At 38.0% G+C, this 21,668-nt stretch overlaps 6 protein-coding genes across 9 annotated transcripts; 3 read left to right on the plus strand and 3 right to left on the minus strand.

Moving 5' to 3' along the window:
• Positions 1-158: 158 nt before the first annotated feature.
• Positions 159-2,340, plus strand: LOC149386818 (bacterial trigger factor). 2 transcript variants are annotated; one of them, XM_089625515.1, is made up of 9 exons: positions 159-315; positions 716-893; positions 988-1,094; positions 1,196-1,239; positions 1,345-1,436; positions 1,523-1,631; positions 1,760-1,773; positions 1,867-1,968; positions 2,055-2,340. In XM_089625515.1, exons 2-9 carry the CDS (start codon positions 849-851, stop codon positions 2,166-2,168), a joined length of 627 nt encoding a protein of 208 aa, XP_089481641.1. In that variant the 5' UTR covers positions 159-315; positions 716-848; the 3' UTR covers positions 2,169-2,340. The 2 variants fall into 2 exon arrangements, with proteins under 2 accessions (XP_089481641.1, XP_089481642.1); XM_089625516.1 differs by having other exon boundaries at positions 164-315; positions 776-893.
• On the minus strand, positions 2,309-4,197 carry LOC149386819 (glycine-rich protein). Of its 2 annotated transcripts, XM_089625512.1 has the most exons (4): positions 4,076-4,197; positions 3,493-3,745; positions 2,913-3,161; positions 2,309-2,829 (listed from the first exon to the last, which is right to left on the minus strand). In XM_089625512.1, the coding sequence occupies exons 2-4, from the start codon at positions 3,733-3,735 to the stop codon at positions 2,476-2,478; spliced, it is 846 nt and encodes a 281-aa protein (XP_089481638.1). In that variant the 5' UTR covers positions 3,736-3,745; positions 4,076-4,197; the 3' UTR covers positions 2,309-2,475. The 2 variants fall into 2 exon arrangements, with proteins under 2 accessions (XP_089481638.1, XP_089481640.1); XM_089625514.1 differs by lacking the exon at positions 4,076-4,197 and having other exon boundaries at positions 3,493-3,755.
• A 405-nt stretch (positions 4,198-4,602) lies between these two features.
• Positions 4,603-7,811, plus strand: LOC149386820 (diphthamide synthesis DPH2 family protein). Its single transcript, XM_089625511.1, has 10 exons — positions 4,603-4,718; positions 4,801-5,012; positions 5,238-5,346; positions 5,495-5,840; positions 5,966-6,035; positions 6,220-6,287; positions 6,641-6,756; positions 6,824-6,930; positions 7,006-7,145; positions 7,221-7,811. The coding sequence occupies exons 1-10, from the start codon at positions 4,638-4,640 to the stop codon at positions 7,472-7,474; spliced, it is 1,503 nt and encodes a 500-aa protein (XP_089481637.1). The 5' UTR covers positions 4,603-4,637; the 3' UTR covers positions 7,475-7,811.
• Positions 7,812-7,981: 170 nt separating this feature from the next.
• On the minus strand, positions 7,982-12,676 carry LOC149386821 (5'-3' exonuclease family protein). Of its 2 annotated transcripts, XM_089627544.1 has the most exons (15): positions 12,419-12,676; positions 12,159-12,354; positions 11,984-12,063; positions 11,781-11,819; positions 11,306-11,324; positions 11,006-11,059; positions 10,472-10,599; positions 10,329-10,397; positions 9,709-9,794; positions 9,263-9,372; positions 8,836-8,886; positions 8,684-8,742; positions 8,522-8,566; positions 8,359-8,433; positions 7,982-8,268 (listed from the first exon to the last, which is right to left on the minus strand). In XM_089627544.1, the coding sequence occupies exons 1-15, from the start codon at positions 12,557-12,559 to the stop codon at positions 8,152-8,154; spliced, it is 1,269 nt and encodes a 422-aa protein (XP_089483670.1). In that variant the 5' UTR covers positions 12,560-12,676; the 3' UTR covers positions 7,982-8,151. The 2 variants fall into 2 exon arrangements, with proteins under 2 accessions (XP_089483670.1, XP_089483671.1); XM_089627545.1 differs by lacking the exon at positions 11,006-11,059.
• A 566-nt stretch (positions 12,677-13,242) lies between these two features.
• Positions 13,243-17,918, plus strand: EMB2777 (Sas10/U3 ribonucleoprotein (Utp) family protein). Its single transcript, XM_089627542.1, has 16 exons — positions 13,243-13,460; positions 13,677-13,768; positions 13,952-14,003; positions 14,286-14,431; positions 14,518-14,664; positions 14,747-14,886; positions 15,410-15,497; positions 15,935-16,114; positions 16,189-16,332; positions 16,412-16,480; positions 16,570-16,709; positions 16,782-16,899; positions 16,997-17,220; positions 17,290-17,350; positions 17,435-17,503; positions 17,597-17,918. Exons 1-16 carry the CDS (start codon positions 13,355-13,357, stop codon positions 17,726-17,728), a joined length of 1,908 nt encoding a protein of 635 aa, XP_089483668.1. The 5' UTR covers positions 13,243-13,354; the 3' UTR covers positions 17,729-17,918.
• An 89-nt stretch (positions 17,919-18,007) lies between these two features.
• On the minus strand, positions 18,008-21,165 carry LOC149386823 (Eukaryotic translation initiation factor eIF2A family protein). The gene is made up of 13 exons (XM_089627543.1): positions 21,080-21,165; positions 20,673-21,009; positions 20,174-20,360; positions 19,814-20,054; positions 19,669-19,737; positions 19,482-19,583; positions 19,355-19,395; positions 19,134-19,267; positions 18,965-19,028; positions 18,774-18,873; positions 18,607-18,701; positions 18,459-18,481; positions 18,008-18,346 (listed from the first exon to the last, which is right to left on the minus strand). The coding sequence occupies exons 1-13, from the start codon at positions 21,096-21,098 to the stop codon at positions 18,274-18,276; spliced, it is 1,485 nt and encodes a 494-aa protein (XP_089483669.1). The 5' UTR covers positions 21,099-21,165; the 3' UTR covers positions 18,008-18,273.
• Positions 21,166-21,668: the final 503 nt, after the last annotated feature.

Consider the following 21,668-nt stretch of genomic DNA (forward strand, 5'->3'; position numbering starts at 1 on the left):
TATCATAAGATTGGTGTCGTTACTTTCTTATACTGTCGTTTCCTCATCTTTTTGGGTTCTGTTTTTAAAGTCGTTGCCATGTTCGGTTTCATATTTACACTCCCCAAATTACCCCTCATTAAACACACACACAAACTACATTCACGATAAAAAAAAACTCAATTCAACTACCCCTAGACCCGTCAAAATCGTTCCACTGAGTGAACTCACGGCCACCAAAATCTTTGCCAATCTCCGTCACGGCCACCGCCCGACGTCTTCTCCGACGCCGCCCTCCACCGACGTAGTTGTGGGAGCTGCTTCGCCGTTCACCAGGTTTGTTCTCTTTGTACCATATACATATATCTCTTCTCCGGCGACCATTTTTTCCGACGATTTCTTTCTTTAGATTGATGTGTGTTGTGATTTTTGTCTTTGTTTTTTTATTTATATGTATATGTTCTGATTTTTGGAAGATTTTTTTTCTACCTTTTCCATTTTTGCATTTGAGTTTCTCTGTTTCTTTCGCCTCCATTAATTCCGGCGAACGCCATTCCGATTTTTTTATTTGCTGCTCTTAATTTGTTGATAAGTTAAATGTCCTGTTTTTTTTTCTACTTTTATTTCACTTGTCTGTAGGATTTATATGATAGTGTGTGACTTTGTTTTTTTATTAATATAAAGAAAAACAAGTGTCTTTGCTTATTTGTGTAATTATTTGTTGTAATTTTCTCAGAATATCGGTGTGAATCGTTAAGGAAAATATCAATAACCAATAACGTTGTTCTTTCTTAAGAGATTCTTCCTCTTCGGAATCTTAGCGGGAGTTTAAGAGAGTAGCGAAGAATAAGAAGAAGAAGAAGAGGCTAATGGAAACCGTTGTTAAAACCATTTTCTTTGGATTCACTCCAAAGGTACATACTTCAACTTCACTTCTCTCTTCTTCAGCTACTGTAATTCTACTATTGTGCTTCACTGTCCTGAATTTGATTTTTATTTCATAAATAGATGATAAAGCAGAGTTATCAGATGGTAAAACACAATTGCCCCAGAACATTTGTTTTCAACAATCAAATTAGAGCTGCAAATTTTGCAGGACAGTCATTCTCTTCAAGGCAATAGAACTTCTTCAACTTCTACTCTGTAAACATAGGAAAAAGATCAGTGCTTTCTTATACCTTGTTTATTGATTCATTGGGTTTTTCTTATCTTACAGGACAAGTGAAAAAAGTTTCCCCTACATTTCTTCAGTATTATCAGGTAATTTTGAAGTAACAAAATGAAAAAGAAGATTTTTTGTAATTTTTTTTTTTTTTTAAATTGTGTTGAAGTAGGTTTAAAAGAGGGATATGTCTATATGTATAGGTGCCAAAGATGTTGAGGTCTCTTCTGCTGAGTTTGAAGGTTTTTCTGCAACTACTTCTTCTAATTCTGATGAGCCCAAAAAACAAGTCAAGGTATAATTTACTTTTACCAAGATCTCTCTCTCTCTCTCTCTCTACTGTTTAATTCATGGAAGCTTGTATTATTTCTATGGAATCAGATAAGTGTAGAGGTATCTGGTACCACAACTCAAACGATTTTCGATAAAGTGTTCGACAAAATGGTGGCCGACGCTCAGCCCATCCCCGGGTTTCGCAGAGTTAAAGGAGGTGTCTTTTTATTTTATTTTATTTTATAAGGACTTGTGTTTGACTAACATACAATAGTACTTTGAGAACAAATTATTTCCCAATTACTGATAAAAGTTTTCATGGTTCTCTTCTGATGGGACTCCCAGGGAAGACCCCAAATGTGAGTTTTTTCTAGTCTGGTTTAATTGAAATGAAGATGTTGTGTGGTTGATTGATTGAGAGAGATTGTGGGTGTTTTGATTTGAGTGAGCAGATACCAAAACATATTCTGTTGGAAGTGCTTGGACGGTCCAAGGTTTTGAAGCAAGTCATCAAGAAAGTCATCAACTCTACCATTGCCGAGTATGTGGAAAAGGTATGACTCTTCATTCTTCATCTTGTCTTTGGATATTTGTATCTATCAATTTCAGTGTTTCTCAGTTTCTTTCTTTGTTTACACAGAAGGGCTTGAAAGTCAGCAAAGACATGAGAGTAGAGCAAAGCTTTGAAGATCTTGAATCGAGCTTCGAGGCCGGTCAAGCATTCAGCTTCGACGCAGTCCTACAACTCAAGTGAAGAACCAAACTCGAGTCGAACCGACCGAAACCAAACCTTTTTGTTCCGTCTCAAATGCCCAAGTTTCCTAAGTTATAACTGAGCCAGTGTTTCTCTTTTCTGGATGGTGTGAATTTGATGTTGAAAATTAAGATTCGAAGAATGATGAATGGAAATTTATACATGTTTGTCACCTCTGCAAAAATAAGTAGCCGGAACGATTCCAAGTCAAAAAGACCATGTGATATAAAGCACTAACATTCCAACTCTCGAGCGACTAAAACATAATATAATAAAAATAAATAAATAAAAACTTAGGCGTAACATCTCAGATCTCATCAGGATCCTCGTCATCATCATCGTCATCCGATTGATATTCGTCTTCGTCGTCATCGGATTCCTCTAGAGGCTCGTCGGTTTCCGGTCCGAGAGTGGCTTCGGCAATGGGCCCAAAGAAGTCGCGGTACTTTTGAGGGGCATCGTACATTGTTTTGGTGTTGATGATTTGGCGCTCGAGCCAGTAAGGATCGTCTTCGACCTCGACGGGTTTCAGGGAATCCCAGAAGTCCCTAAGCTGGGTCTTGATGCGCTTCAACCGAAAGCTCTCGCTGCCTTTGAACAAGTATATCACGAGGTCCCTCGCCAGCTTTTGCATCTCCTCGCCGTTGATGATGTAAATATACTGCAAAACTCGAACGACACATATTAAATATACAGCAACTATCTCCATCACCAATCTAGGTCAAAATATATATGATCTAGTACCGTGAAAATGAAGCCGGAAGTTGCTAAAAACACTTGGAGAGCCTCGTCCCAAAAATCTTCGCCTTCGTCCTCTGTTCCTCCGCCGTCGGAGCCCTCACCGCCGCCGCCTCCACCGCCGCCTCCGGAGCCTCCTCCGCCGGGGCCGGAAAAGTACTCTTTCTTCTGAATTTGCTGCTTCAACATTTCCTCCACGGATGGCTTCTTTGTGATGTTACCCAAGGCCTTCTCGAACGCTTTCCACGGAGAGCCCTAAAAGAAAAAAAGCAAAGCAAACAAACTTATTCCAATTGACATACTGTTCGGTTCAGTAGAGTACGGCTATGTTCGGAACCTGGATTTTACATGGAAAGTGGAAATTTGAAGGAACATGTGAGGCTGAATCAAAATTCTATATCCTGTTTGAAAGTTAAATTTTATACCCGATCATGGACTCAAAATTTTAATTTTCCTAGAATTTTCTTGTATCCAAACGACGCAAGAAAAATAGATTGAGTTCTCTTTCTTTTCCTTTTTTTCCCCTTCAGATGGATTTCCAGGTTCCAAATGTATACTGCGTGAGATTATAAGAGTAAGTTCAAACCTGAGAGTCGGAGTCGGCGCCGGAGTTTGAAGAGCAGACGATGGAAGAAGAACGACGTGGCACGAGAGTGCGATGATGAGAGCATTTGAGGATCAATCTAGCCTTCGCAGAAAAAGAAGAGGAAGAAGAAGGGAAACGCAGAGTCGAAGGCTTCAAAGCGCGAGACTCGTCGACGACGAAGTTTCTTCTGCCATGAAGAGGCTGAAAAGCTGTTATCTGAGCGGTGCTCATCCTCACAATCATTAAGCCCTAACTGGTATCACATTGAAGAGCCAATAAGCCTTGTCTTTCTCTTATTCCAACAAAAAAAAAAAAAAAAAAACCAACCTTATCTTAGATTAATCGCTTTTGCGGAAAATAAAAAAGAAAATATTATGACATAGCAACAACACCATAGAAAAGAACAGGTTCTCTGAGAAAACAAAGACGCGAACGAAAATGAACTTTGACGCTTCAATTACAAACACAGACAAACAATTTCATCAACGCAATAAACTTTTTTATTTTCATGTTTTCAGAATTAAAAAGAATCAATCGTAACAACGACAGCAATGTCAATAAATGAGAGAGAGAGAGAGAGTACGGGCTCGGCGGAGTACGGCGGCGACGAGGGTGAGAGCGAAAGAGAATGGATCGTTACCGGCCGACTACTTTCTAGTTTCTAGTTTCTACTCATTACTACCTTTTTTTTTTAATTAAAATTAATTTACGTGATTCCTCATTAAAAAAAAAAAAAATAATAATACGAAGTTTTTTTTTTTTTTTTTTAAGTATATAAGCCTGTAATCACCTAATAAATAAAACCTAGGATGTTTTTGATACATACCTGCAATGTAAGTTGGTATAGTGTGTTTATTTAGTAATTCAACTCATATTAATACTCTTCTAAATCATAATGAAAATATAATTATTATTTTAAATGACTTAAATCGTATATTTTTATGTATTTTTTTTACTTTATTGTTTATTTTTTAAGCATTACTTAATTGTTTCAAATATTATTAGTTAATTTGGCTAGATGCTGATGGGCTTTAGATATGGGCTTCTGGAGTGATACAAAGCCCAATTTGATTGGTCCACGTCACCCTCTCGTTGCTTAACACTCGGACTCTGACCAGAGCGAGCCGCAGCGGAGGAAGACAAGAATGGATTTCGATTCGAGATTCGACATTCGTCGCACCGTCGACTTCATAGTCGCCGGAAACTTCACCAAAGTTGCTTTGCAGGTAAATTACTCGCTTCTTCCCTCTCTGGTTCTGCTTTCTCTTTTTTTGTGTGTTTATTTCATCAAGGCTCTGTGATTTCCAGTTTCCAGACGAGCTCTTGAAGGAATCGGTGAGAGTGGTGAGTTCGTTGCGGAGCGAGATTCTCCGGCGGAGAGAGTCCGGAGACTCCGCCGGAGACGCGTCGTTTTTCGTGATGGCGGACACGGCGTACGGAAGCTGCTGCGTCGACGAGGTCGGAGCTTCGCACGTCGGCGCCGATTGCGTTGTTCATTACGGCCACACTTGCCTTAGTCCGTCTGTCACAAAACTTTACTTTAAACCCTACGCCTTGACTTGCATAACTGTGTTTATTCCAAATTAGGTTTTTATTTTTAATTATTTGCTTATAATGGCTTCTTAGCAACTAAAAAGTAAATGTTTTTGTTTTATGTCCGACTCTTCCAAATTGACCTGTTCAAATCGTGGAGTATGGTCTCTGGTACGATAGTCTCACGATTTTCTATTCCATGTTATTGGCAGGACTTCGGAGCTTCCTGCGATGTTCGTATTCGGAAAATCTCCAATGAGCGTGTCGGATTGTGTAAAAAATCTGATGGATCGTGCGTCAACAAGTGGCAAGCCCGTTTTGGTACTTCTTTATTTTCACAGTGATTAAGAATGTCATGTTCTTTTTCTATACAATGTTAGGTCTCTGATTACTTGAGAAGCAAGTTATCTTTAAGTATACTTATATTGCAAAAGCATAATCTTTTTCTTTCAATTTGGTTGCAAATTAGGTCCTTTTTGGATTGGAGTATGAGCATCTGATTCGTAACGTCAAAGAAGAGGTTTTAGAAACTTGTGAACCAAAATCCCAATCGGAAATCCTATTTTCTGAGATTTTGTGTTCCCACATGAGTCCATCGAAAACACAAAAGATGGCAGGTCAGGATATAGTGATTCCCGGTGTCGCGTCAGATGGTAAAAGCTCTGGTTTGGTAGCTGATAAGAGATATATCATTGGAGGCTTGGTTTGGAAACTTCAGGAGGGGCGTAAAATGGAGGACTATTTGCTTTTTTGGATTGGTCCTGATAATTCAGCCTTTGCAAACGTCGTTCTGACTTTTAATGGATGCGAGATAGGTATCTAGTATTGTGAATACCATTTTCCCCGCGTATGTTCTTAAGATGTAAATTATTCCAAAAATATGCATCGATTATCGTTATTAAGTTGGTGGAATCTTCTCTGATTCTTGTCATGTTGGTAGTCAGATATGATGCTATGGAAAATCTCATGGCGACGGACTTCTCGCAACAGAAAAGAATCCTAAAGCGCAGGTATTAATGAATGCTGGGTCTCAGATTACCCAGCTTATAACATGTGGGGGAACTGGTGCTTCTGATATATCCCACTGATTGTTTTTTACTGTGTTTTACCGATAATCTATTCTTGCATTTTGTTTGTTTATTTCTAATGTGACAAGTCATTCCAAAGACGAATAATGTTTGATGTCTGGTGCAGATATTATCTGGTGGAGAAAGCAAAGGATGCTAATATTGTTGGTATTGTGGTGGGTACTCTTGGTGTAGGTGCGTTTTCTCGATCCCCATCTTTCTGTATTTTGTTCTCTCTCTGTCTCGTAGTTTACAAGAGTTTGTGCTCTCTTTGTTCTTTTAAATATAAAAAATAAAAATAAAAAGCAGCTACTTTGTTTTATAAATATGATACTGATAGGACCCGGGGCATTTAAGAACACAAATCACTAACATTATTTATAAACTTGGTTCACAAGTTGACGTGTGAACCGATCTCTCTGCTACACTATTCTACCAACTAAGGAGTAAGGAAAACAATTAATTTAAAAATTATATATGTATATACGCATTATGAATCTGATTTTTGAGATGAAACAAAAGATTGATCCGTGAAAGTGTGGATGCAGCTGGATATCTGCACATGATTAACCAGATGAAGGAGCTTATTGCAGGCGCCGGGAAGAAAGTTTATACTCTCGTTGTGGGAAGGCCAAACCCTGCAAAACTTGCCAACTTTCCGGAGGTACTCAAATAATGTCGGCTATGATCTCTTGTTTTGTGACTAACTAACGATTTCCCTAACATGGCAGTGTGATGTTTTCATCTACGTCTCTTGTGCTCAAACTGCTCTTCTGGATAGTAAAGAGTATCTAGCTCCAGTTATTACTCCGTTCGAAGCCATTTTGGCTTTCAACAGGTACTCATTTTCTTCTGCTCCTTCCATTCTTATTGTTGATTTGAGTGATAAAAGTTCATAACGACTTTGCTACAGAGGTAGTGAATGGACAGGAGAGTACGTTATGGAATTCCGGGATTTGATTGATTCCTCTCAAATGAAGGCGGCTGGCAATGCAACCGAAGCCCGCTTTTCTTTTCTTCACGGTGGATACGTGGAAGACCTTGATATGCAAGGTAACAAAGGTTTTGGGCGTAAAAATGTGTTTTAATTTTATTGGTAACTTATAATTGCAACAAACAAACAAACAGGGAATATTGAGAAAGATGAGGATGAAGGAGGTCTTGCTTTGGCTAAGGTCGCTGAAAAGGCTCTACAGCTGCGCGAAAATGTAAATCCGCTGGCGAAACGAACAATAAAATCAAGTGCGGAGTTCTTGGCAACACGATCGTATCAGGGTTTAGAGATGAATAATGAAAACTCAGTTCCGGAGCCTTATCTTATAGGGAGGAGCGGAAGAGCGGCGGGGTATCAAGAAGAGGAATCGGCAAAAAGATTAGTTTGATTGATCAACACTCACAAAGCAATTTATAATTATTTTTGGAGGGCTGTTGTATCATATCATAGTAGTAGGTTTTTATATAGGTACTACTTAATTGGTTTATAAGATTTAATTACAATTCACTTTCTTTAGAAGGAATTCTCTTTGTCAGCTTGGCTTACTTGTGGAATTAGAATTTTCCAAGCAAATTTTGTAGGGTAGTATGGTGGTGCTCAAATTTTATAATTTTTAATGTTTGAGATGCGTGGTGACAAACTTTTTGGCAAGTTCAGTGCATATTTGAAATGGTTGCTGCGATATATATGACCATATCAACACAGGGAATATAAGCTCTTGATACATTTTGTGGGTGTTGCAATTATCAGTTTTCAACTGTTTCTGTTTCTGTGTAATTACGATGCCAGTGATAAATTGACTAAACCTTGGTTAGTGCACAAACATGCATTTTTTTTATGTTAAGCTGTTGGAAACACCCGTCATTTCTGAGAACCAAGTGAAGAAATTGTGTGACAATATATTGAACCAGGAACAAAAATTGTTGATTTTCTTCTCTTTCATGAATAAAATAGGAAAGATCACAAGATTGGAATGGGATTTTTGTACAAAGGGACGGAACAAAAATCTCAGGCACACTTTTCGGCCGAATGTTTGAAATGGCTAAGATATATGGATATACAAAATCAGAGGTGAAGTTTGTTCCACAAGTTAAATGCTCGTCTGATCACGGGATCAACTGAAAAGCCTTCAGCGTACGCACCCATGGCGGTTAAGAGGCTCTTGAACTTTTCCCCCTTATCCTGATTTCAAAAAAATTAAGCGATGAAATTACCCAGCTTTATTTATTATTCATTACCAAAATCACTCGCGGGTTAAAAGATTGCACCGACCTTGGGTGCCTTGAACACGAAATCTTTGGTGACAAACGGCACCATGTACGATGGTAGTTCGCACCGTAAAATCACCTGTGGATAACAGCCATTTTTTAAGACAAGGAAACCTCAACATCAAGTCTACATATATGTATTAATTGCATGCTGATGAAAATATTACCAAGTTCTTGCTTAACAGTGCTTGATCAGCATGTGCCTTCAAGGCCTACATAGACAAATAAAAATAAAATTGTATCCCAAGGTGCAAAAAATGGACTTCTCTACTCATCATATCAAGTAGGAACGAATAAAGGCACCAAAATTGAAAGTTCGAGAGTAGTACCTCTTTAATACGACCCTCCTTGATCTCGTTGACATTTTGCAGTAAATTATCCAAAGTGCCTTTTACAACGAGGTAAAGAGAGAACAACGATTATAATTTGACATTTCTGATTTCAGAAGACACGATATTGAAACATCCGTGGACGGACGTACCGAATTTCGTGATCAGTTGCACTGCATTAACATCCCCAATGCCGTCAATTCCTGCCATTAAATAATGTAGGTGTCACAAGCTGGGTTCTACTTTCTCTCTAATTTGTGTTGAATAAGTATACGATAACATGAAAAGAAATTCATACACCCAGTAAACAGCATCTATAAACTGTTTATATACTATCTAGACCTTAACACATATTTTTCAATTATGTGCATTTTATTTTATAATGCACAAGATATGCAATAGGATTGATATTTAAATCCTGGCATTCGAATACATTAGAGATTATTTTATCAAATTCTTCTCATTAAGCATTTGTGTATTTCTCCTAATGATAAGAAAGTAACATATTATGAAATCCCAAGCGAGACGGAAAATTTGTAATATATATATATATATATATATATGCCAGATTAATTAGACCTGGAATATTGTCCGACTTGTCACCCACAAGAGCGAGAACATCAACAAACTGCGAAGGTTGCAAGGATCCATATCTTTTAGCGAAATCCTCCAATCCAAATGAAGTCATTCTGGTAACGGAAACAAATATTTGTGTTAAGAAAATACACTAAATAGGAAAAAAAATGGTAAAATAGAATGTAACCCAAGAAAATGCTGCTATGTAATTCTTTGTTCTTTACTAGATAGTCCACTAGTATCATCAGAACTAATAGTAACTGCAGGTTTCGGATTCAGTAGTCTTAGGCAGTCACAGTTTTATCAAAAAAGCCATTGGATCCTCAATCCCCTTCTCGTGCAGGTATTAACACAACTATACTGGAAATGATACAAGATTTCCTTGCTATATCAGAGTATAACTGAAGCAAAGAAATTGTGAGGAAGGATGATAAGATTGAGATACTTACTCACCGCCACGTGGAGCAATTCGAAGAAGACGCAATGAAGGAGATAGCAGCTGGAAAAAGTCTTTGTCTGGAGATACAACTCGTACCTATCATGTTATTGATGTAACCAAAGACAAACACAATTGCTATTAATTACAAGTTATTTGACGTAAATTGTCAGCATGTGCTTTATTGTTACCATTGCTAAATTGGAAGGGTTAGAGAATTATAGATATGGAAATCATATAAGAGACTAGACTGAGGAAGAAACTTCCTAGTGGGAGAGCCGGGCCGATATCGACCATTCTATTTCATTTTGTTTAAATTTCAATTAATCCAAAAATAGAAGCTCATCTCAGAATGCTCTAACATGGAAAATCGACAATGTAGATCAAATAACCAGTTGCTAGAATTTCATCCTCCTGTTTAATGAGTAAAACTATTCTACCTCTGATAAGCATTACATGGTTGAACTCCGTTTGACACTCTAGCTACTGATATGGCACTGAACACCCATATAGCCAGTGGTTTCTTTGTGTGCATTTATTTTGCAATATTTTCAGCAAATACTGACTCAAAAATAAAAGTTCTGAATATCCGATTTTTTATTTAAAAAAACTGTTTTTATCTTTCGCACGTACCTTGTAACCGGAGTCAACACTTTTGACGGCTAAAGTTCCAATCACATCATCAGCTTCCACCCCAGGAACCTGAGTGAATAAAACTTATGACTAACAATCCAGCAATAGTAGCTCTATCAGGATCAGTGATAGACAAAAATTACCTCAATAACCTTAATAGACATCGCTTTGATGGACGCTTTCAAGTATTGAAGCCCTTGAACTATTGTATCGGGAGTCGGGGGTCTATTGCTCTTGTATTCGGGGTACAGTGTGTGGCGAAAATTCCTTCCTAGAATAACACCACACACATAAGAGAGGTGTGACTCTTAAGCCTCAGGAATAGAATACATTCCAGTCAGTGAATCACATGACAAAGAGCCATATGTTTTATTTGTCGAAAGACAAGCATCAAGGAAACTACAAATATTGATTTGCCGCGATTTTAGAACACAAGAAAGAAAAGATAAAAAAAGTTTGGACTCGGAAAAGTGGCAAGACCTTCATAACCATTTTCTTGGAACCAAGACACAAATTTCGCAAGTGGAGTAGATCAAGGACTTAATCATTTTCCTAATCCCATGAAAGCCCTACCCCCCAAAATCTGCTTGTTTGTGATAGACTGGATTGCTGACCTCCTAGGGCTGGTTTTTAAACTTGAACATGAAATTAGACTAAATTTATGAGCAAAAACATACCTTTTGCAATAAAACTTTCTTTGGGTGAATAAGAAGTTTGACCAAATGGAAATCCTGAAAAGAGAAGTCTTGTTTGATCAACAATAGACTGAAAACAGAAGGGCTACACACCAAGTTTACCACGAACTACTAAATTAATTAGCGCATAGCTGTTATTCAAATCCTTAAAAATGTGACGCCACCCCAAAGTTACCCAACTTTATACTAAAGATTCATCTTTATTGTTTAAAAATAAAAAATACAGAAACAACATCATTTAACGTTGAAGATGGAAATATCTCAATGAGTTTAAAATCTCACCATCATGATCAAACACGACCTGCATAATTGACATAACAACAAAAACAGTAAATCAGAAAAGAAAAAAATAATATAAAAATACACTTTCCAACCAACAGGCATGCAAACTTTGAAAGATGCAGAGACTACGTTGATAAAGTAACAAACATTACATTATGACCTACATTATCAATATCATTACAAAAAAAAGGGGGTTGAATTCCCAACTGATATGTCTATTAATTTTTTTTATATAATAGCAGTAAAGCGATAGTCTCTTATCCAATAGAACTCCTGAGGCCATTTCAGCTATGCTAGAGAAAGCTTCTATAAGCTACAAGATACACCTATATGGTATCTAAAACTCATTACCATTTCATCATCAAGGTTCAGTGGCAGAGAGGAATAAGAGAAGAAAAAAAAATCAATCAAAATTAAGTAAGAAATGAATCTTGTACATTGCTTTGACATTCCAAGCAAGCTATAAAGGACGTACCGCTACATGGGAAGGTAAAAACTCCAGAACGTCAAGTATCTGCAAAAATAAACACAGAAAATACCGTAAAAATACTAAGACAAAAAAAAAAAAAAAAAAAAAAAAAAAAAAAAAAAAGGAAAGACTAGCAAAAAACTCACAACTGTCTGTACACTTCCATATCCTGTCTATACATGGTATATATAGATAAACATACAACTTACAAGGGACAGAGCTGTAAAGACTGTCAAGACCCAGTCTCCATTTCCATCGGCGTATGATAGATTCCCATGGTGCAACTTTGCTACGCTCAAATCAAAACCAGTCAATCTCACCAACACTACTAATAATGACTAACACATAATCTTCAACAGGAATATGCTTTTGATTTTCACACACCTATGAGCTTAAAGTATGCTCTGTAGATTATGGCAGTGCCATCAACAAGCATCAATCTACCATCGGAAGGATTTTCCGGTGCCGATTCCGCCTCTGACGTAACCACCGAATCTTCACGCAACGCCTTCGCTTTCCTGGGAATAACTTTGGGCAAAACCGAATTCGAGTTCGAGGCATGTGATATCGCTGAATAGCCCTGGAATTTCGGCAAATGAATTGAGAAATCTGTTCCCCAAAACCGAAATGAGGCTTGTTATTACCTTGGACTTGGAGGATGATAGAGAAGCGCGAAGAAGTGACGGCCTCGTTAGGTTGTATCGAGCTACGACAAGTGTGGGAGAGCTTAAAGAGCTCGTTAAGGCAACGAGTTTGAAGCACTTCTGAAGCTTACTCATCCCCATGGAAACGAGTTCACTCGCTCGCTCGCTCTCTTCTTTGCTTCTGAATCCCTAAAAAAAACTGACTTTTTGGCGCTTAAATGACACCACACCACTCCACGGCCAACAAAAATTGAATAATTACCCATCTGCTCCTTAGAACTAACTAAAACCTGGATTCAGTCCCTAATATTTCTTGTTTTTTATTTGAAGCAATTCCTTATTTTTCTAGTGTGCTATTTGACTAGATCGTGATCAACCTTTAAAATATATGTGAATGGCTAAAATTTATTTCTTCTTAAAAAATAAAAGTATCCGAGCAGTATTTAAATTATTTTTTTTTCTTCATATACTTTGAATATTTTTCCTATAACCGTGTTGTCCAAATTAATCCGACTAAAATCCACGAAGTCCTGGAATCAGAAAACTATCCCATTGATCCAAATTATTATATCCAAAGAGAATCGGGGACATACAAAGTCCTAAGAACCGCCTTTTTTATAACTGAAGTACTGAACCAGCCCTTAGGATTTTGACTATTTTACTTTAAAGGATAAATTCTAAAAACGCCTCATGGAATGGAACTTCCATGCTTGTAATATTTTTTTTTATATACTATTTGACTGAAATACCCGTTGGGTTGGGCCTAATAAGATATTGGGCCAGATTGGATTAGGTCATAGAATGGTCCGAGACTTCGTTTCTTCTCCGACTCCAATACTTAGGGTTTTACAGAGGCTTTACGATTTCAGTTGAAGGAATATGATATTTCCATTAACTCTGAAACTTACTTCGTTCGTCGTAGAAGTCTGAATTTCAATGGGGGGTAAGAGAGGTACGAAGACGCAGGGTAAAGGGGATGGAAATCCTCCTCGCCGGAGTAAGGTCGTCGCCGAAGAGGACATGGCCGACGATATCGATGCTTGTATGTTTATTCTCATTCCGTTTCCCTTTAATCACCTTCGATCGTCACAATACGAAAATTCTTCCTATTTAAGTAATAGAAAAAACAAAAAGCCTCAGACTTCCAACGCACGAGGGCAATATCTAATCATCATTTATTGAATTGAAGCTGTTTTTTTATGTAACTTTCCACATTCCGTAGTTTCTGGATCGTGACAATTTGTTTTTGTGTTTGAAGTTCACAAACAGAGGGATTTGATTCCTTTGGACGTGAATGAACTTTCCGGTGATTCAGATGATGACGACGAACTGCCGGTCTTCGATATTCAGGTCTGTCTCTCTCTCTCTCTTCTCTGTTTTTTATTTGGGAAGGGCTTGTTTCATTTCTATTGTCAGAGGGTATGTAATTAGTTTATCTAAAGGTAGGTACTTTCCTGGCAATTAATCATATATTAATTCATTTATGCATTACATAGTCGCCAACTAACTTTGCATTCCCAACTTCATAACCAGGAGGACAGTGAAAGCGACGATGATATCGAAGAGACTGGTCTAGAGGCAAAGCGTATGTAATCTCCACATGCTTAGTTCATATTGTTGTGGGATAATCATGGAATTCACAATTATGTAATAATCCATTTGTATATAAAGACCCTATATATTACCTTCATCTTTTATTAGGAAGGCCTGTCTCAGTCATAAACAGTATAAAGGAGTGTTCTTTCGTTACCCGATACAAACATATATCTTAATCAGCAAAAAAAAAAAAAAAAAATTAAAACTCTATTACTAAATCAAGCTTCGTTTGGCATACTTTATGACAAATGTTGTATACGATTAAATGTAGTTGTTAAGCAGCAAAAAATAATGAGCCGGAAGACTGGTGGACTTGAAGATGAAATGGAAGACGAAGATGACGAGGAGGAGGAACCTAAAGCTAGATGGGGTGGAAGGAAAGACATGTATTATAATGCCGACAATGCTGATATTGAGGTAATATTATCATCACAAACATCTCTTCAATCCTTTGGTTCTTTCTCTTGTTGATAATAAACTCATTTACTCTGTATATGGAACAGCTACAATCAAGTGATGACGAGTCTGCTGCAGAGGAAGAGGCTGAGGTGATAAGATTGCAAAAAGAGGCTGCAAAATCAATGTCCATGGAAGACTTTGGCGTTGTAGATTCTAGTGAAGATGAGGCTGGAAAAGAATTGACTTTCGAGGTGAGCAGTGGATCGATTCTAGAAAACAGAGAGCTCAAAACATTTTGTTTCCGTTACAATAATAAATAAATTCATGCCTCAGGAGAAAGCAGATAAAGGAAAGAAAACCAAAATGCCTAGTTCGAAAAAAGGCGTGGGACATGATATGGAAACTGATATCGAGGAGGTCAAGAAAGACTTGAATTCTCTGTCTCGGGAGGAGCTAATGGATGTTTTGTACCGGTATAGTTTATGCTCCTCCTATTTCGTCTTTTGAGGAATCACAATTAGATAGATATCCATGTATGTATACCTGCTAAGTATTATAAATGCTCAATTTTTTTAGATTCTAGTCGAGTAACTGGACAATTACTTGATGATTGATATAGTTGCCGTAAAAAAATATATTATAACCATAAAAACCACATTTTCAAATTAAAAATTGTTAATTTTCCAAAAAAAAAAGATAGTTAGTGAAAATTATGGGTATTTTTAAGTTACCTTTACTTATATCTTGTTTTTTTATTTTTCAAATGTGGTTTCAAGTAGAAATGAATCTACACAACGTCTCTGATAGAAAAACAACTACCTTCCTTTTTTTTTATTCAGACACCTTCCCAAACTGGGATGCTAATATTCAATATGGTTGAAATAGTTATTTATAGTTCTTTGGGCATAACTGCGAATATTTGCATGTGTTTTTTTTGGTTTTTACAACATTGGTTTTTAACTTTATGCTTGTTTAATTGCAATTTTTTTTCTCCAGTTCGGCTCCGGAGTTAGTTGGTTTACTTTCAGAATTTGATAAATCAAGTGAAGAGTTAGAAACTGAAATTGATCCACTTTTGAAGAAGGTATTATCTGTGTTTCACAGCTGTTCCACTTTCATAGTTGTTTCATGCTTAATCCTAGGTTAAAAAAATTTTGAATGTGCAACAGACCTAGTTGCTATTTATGTGTGGAGAATATTCCTTGATTTCTTTTTTCGATTAAGGTCAAGAAAATCTGCTATTTCTCAACGTGGGATCAAGACATCAAATAATTTACAAGTTTATTTTATTTTCATTCAGGCCTGACTGAATTGAGTATATAAAAGTCTTCTAGTTTCGTATGGATGTTAGAACGTTGTGTATTTCAGTTTTCATTGATGGTCTGTGAAGGCTTAAGCATTTGGTTAGCGATGCGCTCTAAGATATACTTTTTGCTGTGCGTTCGTTCTATAGACAAGTCGTTGCTATTTTAATTAAATCATATCATTTAATAGCAGAAATATTCTTACATATGATATCAGATCGAGAATGGGGAAATCAGGTTGGAAGGAGGAGTTGGGTACGTGGAGTTAAAAAAGCAGATATTTTCGTCGTATTGTCAAGCAATTGCTTTGTACCTTCTTCTCAAATCTGAAGGCGAGCCCGTTCGGGACCATCCCGTATTGGATCACCTTGTTGAGATCAAGAGCATATACGACAAGGTCTTTTTAATCACTTTGCCAACTTTTGTCTCGCTTTCATGTCTGCTTATGTGAGTTTGTTGACTTTTCTACAGACGAAAGAACTTGACAAACATTGCCCCTTAAAATTTGAGGAGATTCTCCAGAAAGGCAGTGCAGTGAAATCGAGGGAAGAGCGTGTAGGAGTTTCAGCACCGGAGCGCTCACGTGCCTCCTCTGAAGTCCAAGCAACACTTTTGGTAGGTCCGACTACTTTGGTGAAAAAAATGCGATATTGGCTTGAATCCTTTATATGACACGGCTTGTTTTTCATGGCAGCCTATTGACATTGCCGAGTTGGAGATACCAAATGGAAATGGGAAAAAGGCAGTGAAGCGTAAACACCAGGTACGTGAAACCTTCAGATTCTCTTGTTTGTTTGTTTGTTTGTTTGTTTTTGGATTAGAGATTTAAGCGGTGATTATGAATGTGGGCAGGACAATGAAGTTAGTGCAGAGAGCATGAAGATGTTGAAGGTAAGAGCTGCCCTTGAAGAGAGGTTGAAGCAGAAAGGAGTGTTTGGGTCCATCGCATCCAAGGCTCACGACAACCACAAACCCAACAAACTCTTGAATAGGTACCGCTACCACATGTGCTTTATTCTCTCTCATCACCGTTTCTATTTTCATCACTGATTTTCTGACAACAGACGGCTTGAAACGTACAACGATTTCGATGACGACACGGCCAATCCCAATGGTCGTAAGAGCGCTCGCAGTTCAACCAAACTTCCTCAAATTATTTCTGGCAGCCTAAACAAGTCAAAGGTCTAACAAGTTCACATTCCTTGATTGTTTATGGGAATAGTAATAGATAACGAAATGAGTCATAATAATATGTGAAATGAACATTTCGTTGTCATAGATTGTATCTGGGGATGGTGATTTGCCAATGAGGGACAGTATTGGGGAAAGACGGAAGAAACACGAGCTCCGAGTATTGGCAAGAGCGGGAGTTACACCCGATGATGATGACAATGACAATGACAATGACGATGACGATGACAGTGGCTCCGAAGATGACTTTTACAAACAAGTCAAACGACAAAGAGCCGCAAAAGCAGCTGTCAAAGCTGAGGCATATTCGAGGTATATGCAAACCCTTGTCTCTCAAATATATAAATCAATGGTTTCGTGAATGTGTGTTTTGTTGTGCAGAACCGAAGTAGTCCCGGCTTTGCCTGAGACAACAGATGGGAAACGCTTAATAACGTATCAGGTAAGCCACCATTTTTTATATTATTTAATTTTGGAAGTATAACCTGCAGAGACTGATGATGATATTTGTTGTATATTTTATTAGATGGAGAAGAACAGAGGGCTTACACGGCAACGCAACAAGCTAAAAAAGAATCCAAGAAAGAATTACAAGGTATGAATTATGAATGAGTTCTTTCTCTAGTAATATATATATAAAAAAAAATAATAGTGCAAAGTAAGTGATTGGGTGGGAATGTTGTTGCAGTTGAAGCATGTGAAGGCTGTGAAAAACAGGGCTGGCCAAGTACGGCAAGTCAGGAAGCCAACGGGGCCGTACGGCGGTGAGTCAACTGGAATCAACGCCGGAATCAGCAGAAGTGTTCGTTTCAACAGCTAAATTATTACCCGCACAATTTGAAGCCATTTATTCTTTTATGCGTTTTTATTTATTTATAAGAGTTTTACTGGTTGTAGTCATTACATACGAGATCCAAATATTATCAAATTTTGGCAAGTGTTATAGAAAGGAAAGTTTGTGGTACCGTTTCATAAATCGTAAATTTGTAATGCAATTTCAGTGGCGTAAAGCGTAACAACCAACAATAGAACACAACTGGACCCATGTCACATCAACAATACATATACCGGTGAACTATATTGTGGGAAAGTCAAACGATGAAAAATACTGGGAATATTTTTTAAAAAAATTACAAAATTCGAAATCATGTAAAAGAAAATTAACATTTATTAATCATAACGAATATTTTATTTGTTTGAATCTTTGAAAAATGAAAAATCCACCGAAATTCTGCCGAAAATTGGCTTAACCTCGGGAAAACCCGAAAAAGGCTATCCGTCGGGACATTTTAAAGCCTCTGTCTGTAGAATTCCCTTGCATAGTCAGCTCTGCTTTGTCATTAAAATTCTTGTATCGATCAAGCCTCACTCGGTCGCCTTCTTCTCTTTCTGTTTCTCTCTTCTCTTCTTGTTTTTCAATGCAGCTTTGCTCAGTGTTCTGCAGATTTGATCATAACTTGATTTTTATTCTTGAATGACAAGCACGTATTAATAATAGTGACGTAACTGACTCAGTTTAAGATTCTAAGCAACACAAAATGAACACTTACTCGGAAGGGCCTTGTCCAAATAACTGCAATGCAAAACCAAGATAAGCCAACGTTGGAGTTTCATTTATCAAATAACAATAAGAAAAGGTCAGTAAAAACGAATTCTTTTTATAAAATGAAAAATGAAAAGGGTGTTTGAGCTAAATACCTGGGCCTGAGCAGCGGCTGCGTTCTTGGCCTGTGGAGGGCGATAAGCAGCCGGCTTTGCTGGCGTGGGACCGCTTTTTGCTTTCCCGGGAACACCTGAACTTTCTCAACACTCTTCAGCAAATCAAAGTCAAACTATCAATCTCATATTACAAAACGGCGTTTCACCTTCTGCTTTTGTTGCTTCTTCAACGTTCAGCGTGCCAATAGCCTTGACGAGCTCGGCTACGTCCCCGTATCGATCTGCTGACTCGGGCTTCCAATCAGCCTGAAAAGCAAATCAAACCTGATGAAGGAAAAACTACTTGGAAAGCTCATCAAGAGTAATTCCAAGACTGAGTCATGTTCTAACACCGAACCTGGTACAACCTGTCGAACATCTTTTTGTAGTACAGAGACCCGTTGTGGTGAAATATTTTAATCCTTTAATATATATACAAAAAAAAAAAAGATAGTCATGGATTGAAATGAATTACTAAAAATGGACAAATACTTAAAGTTGAAAAAAAAAAAACAAGAGTATCGCACCCATTGTCGACTTGCAGTCTCGGAGCAGTAGTGGCAGTCATGAAGTAACATCCATCCGGAGACCATTCACTAGTCACCGACAATTCCGCCTTTGTAGTTCCAAGTTTGATCTTCTCTTCATAGTCCCAAAATGCCTGCAAAGATCAACCGTACACACAAAAGACTTGCTCAGATCAGCAGAAAGGCATAAGAATTACCCAAGTTATCCGATCAACACGTACCATATCGCCAGGCAAGTTACCAAATCCCGCCAAACACAAAACTGTTGAAGAGAGAGTCAAGGCCGAAAAGAAATCAACTTCGTCGAAATTTGCTTGTTCAAAAAGGGAAGGAAAAAAAAAAGGATACATTTGCCTTTGGGGTTCCATCGGATTGTGTTGTAAGGGCCGGTTCCGAGCTCGAGCAGAGGAATGCATTTCTTGTTAAACACGGTCGCTTTAGCCGGCATATCTAGGATCGTCAACGAACACAATAACACACAACAACCCAAATATAGATTCTTTGATTATGACATTCTATTTACGTAAAAGGATACAGCCGTAAACAACAGCGAATTGTGAGCCCGAGCTTGACCAGTGAACATCATGGACAGGACCTTCTTTGCCTGCAAAAATCAAATTTATAAGTAAAAGGGTTCCACGAACAATTGCAAGATCCAAAAGAAAAAAGGAAGGACGTACTAAGAGGAACAAGTCCTTCGTAGGAACCGTCTGTGGTCAAGTAGTTGAGCTTCGATTCTCCGTAGTAACTCTGGTTGGTCTTGTCCACGTCCGATTGCACCACCACCAAGAGCCCCGTTGAGCCTCGGTTCCATTTCAATTGCACTGACGAGGCTCGGAAAAAACTCTTTCGAGCAACGGGTTGTTGTTGGTTCTCTGAATCTTGCCCACATTTAAATATCTGGACGCTCGCAGGAACACCCTGAACAATAATACGTTCATTGCAACCCGTATAACAAAAAAAAAACCAATTAAAAAAAAGACCTTTATTGCGACAAACACAAAGCAAACAGAAGTAAAAAAAGAAAAGAAAAAAGGAACCTTTGATTCGGGGACGAAAGCGGCGACAAAAGAAGCGGGGAAGTTTGAGAGCTCGAAGGCCGCGATCCCAGGAACTCTTAATCGACTCACAAATCCCTTCGACAAATCTCCAACATCGAAGAACTGAATCTCGTTGGTGACCATCCGACACGCCACATCTTCATCGGAGCTAAACCTAATAGAGGGCCTGCCAAACATTACAAACAAAACTTGAGAAACACATAGAATTATAGTTATATATAACAAAAGGGATGGAGAAAATTATATAAATTTGGATACGAAGTCCAATTATCAATATTTACGGTCGATGTTCACAGTTTTCATCAATTAAATACATATCTGGTTTATGTCTAGCAGAATGCATAGCTCGTGCTCGTGGTATTAAAAATTCAATGCGTTTATTTAATATTTAAAGCATGATTCTATTTTCTTAAACAAAAATCCTCAAATGATGGAGCTTTGATAAAGTTTAAGGCTTGGTTGTAAGTAAGAAAAGTACCAATTGGTCCTTGAGATGCTCTTCTGGGGATGGCGATAAAGAGGCTCGCCGTTGAGGACGTTCCAGAGCACGGCGGTCTTGTCCTGGTACGACTGGAGATACGTGCCACGTGGAGAAAGAGCGGCGGCGCTGAAGTTGGGAAGCGAAAAAGTGCGAAGGAGAGCGTAAGAAGATGTGTCGTAAACGCTAATCTCCGATTCAGATGTGACGACCATAACCCGAGCCCCGTCATCGCTGAACTTGGAGCTCTTGCACGGCGTCGTTTGGTGCTTCGTCTCCGGTTGGCCGTTTCCGAACGGTGGGCCGTTCCAAATGGAGTAACCTTCCGGTCCCCGGACTTTGACCGGCGAAAAAACACACCAACAATATTATAAACGAAAAAAGAAGAGAGGCGATTGAATGATTACCTAGAATCTCCAGAACCATGATTCCGACGATGGAGTTTAAACTCAAGTGATCTTCCAAACAATCGACACACTCGCAAGCACTCGAAGTAAGAAATAGAGGAAAGGGAAAGGTGTGGAAGTAAACGACACAGTTTGCTTGACTCGCAAATCGCAACGACATTGATCAGGAAAACGACATCTGCTATCAATGGAAATGAAATGGACGGCTGAAAAAAAAACACCCAATGGTTCGATTTGCGAAGAAGCTGGTCGCTAATGCAATGTCTAATAAATTTAGAGAAATTTACTAATTTTTTATTATTATTTAATGTTTAAGCAAAAATATACAATATCAAACAAAATTACCTAATGAAGATCGTCATACAAAACTGTGATAATTAATTTGGTCTTGTGATAATTTCACACTTACTTCGGTTGAGAGCTCTTGAATTTTATGAGATTCAGAAATTCACGCTCTCTTAAAAATTTATCATAAATTATGTAACATTGGTTAATAATGTCACATGCGTGTTGCACTGCTAATATATCATGTAATTTTAGTTAATATTATCACATGGAGGAGGAGGTTTTGGTGTTTTGACGACGCCAA

Source organism: Urtica dioica, chromosome 9 (assembly GCF_054948205.1).
Source record: "Urtica dioica subsp. dioica isolate 48M chromosome 9, U.dioica_male_clone48M_v1_H2, whole genome shotgun sequence".
NCBI classification, from domain to species: Eukaryota; Viridiplantae; Streptophyta; class Magnoliopsida; order Rosales; family Urticaceae; genus Urtica; species Urtica dioica.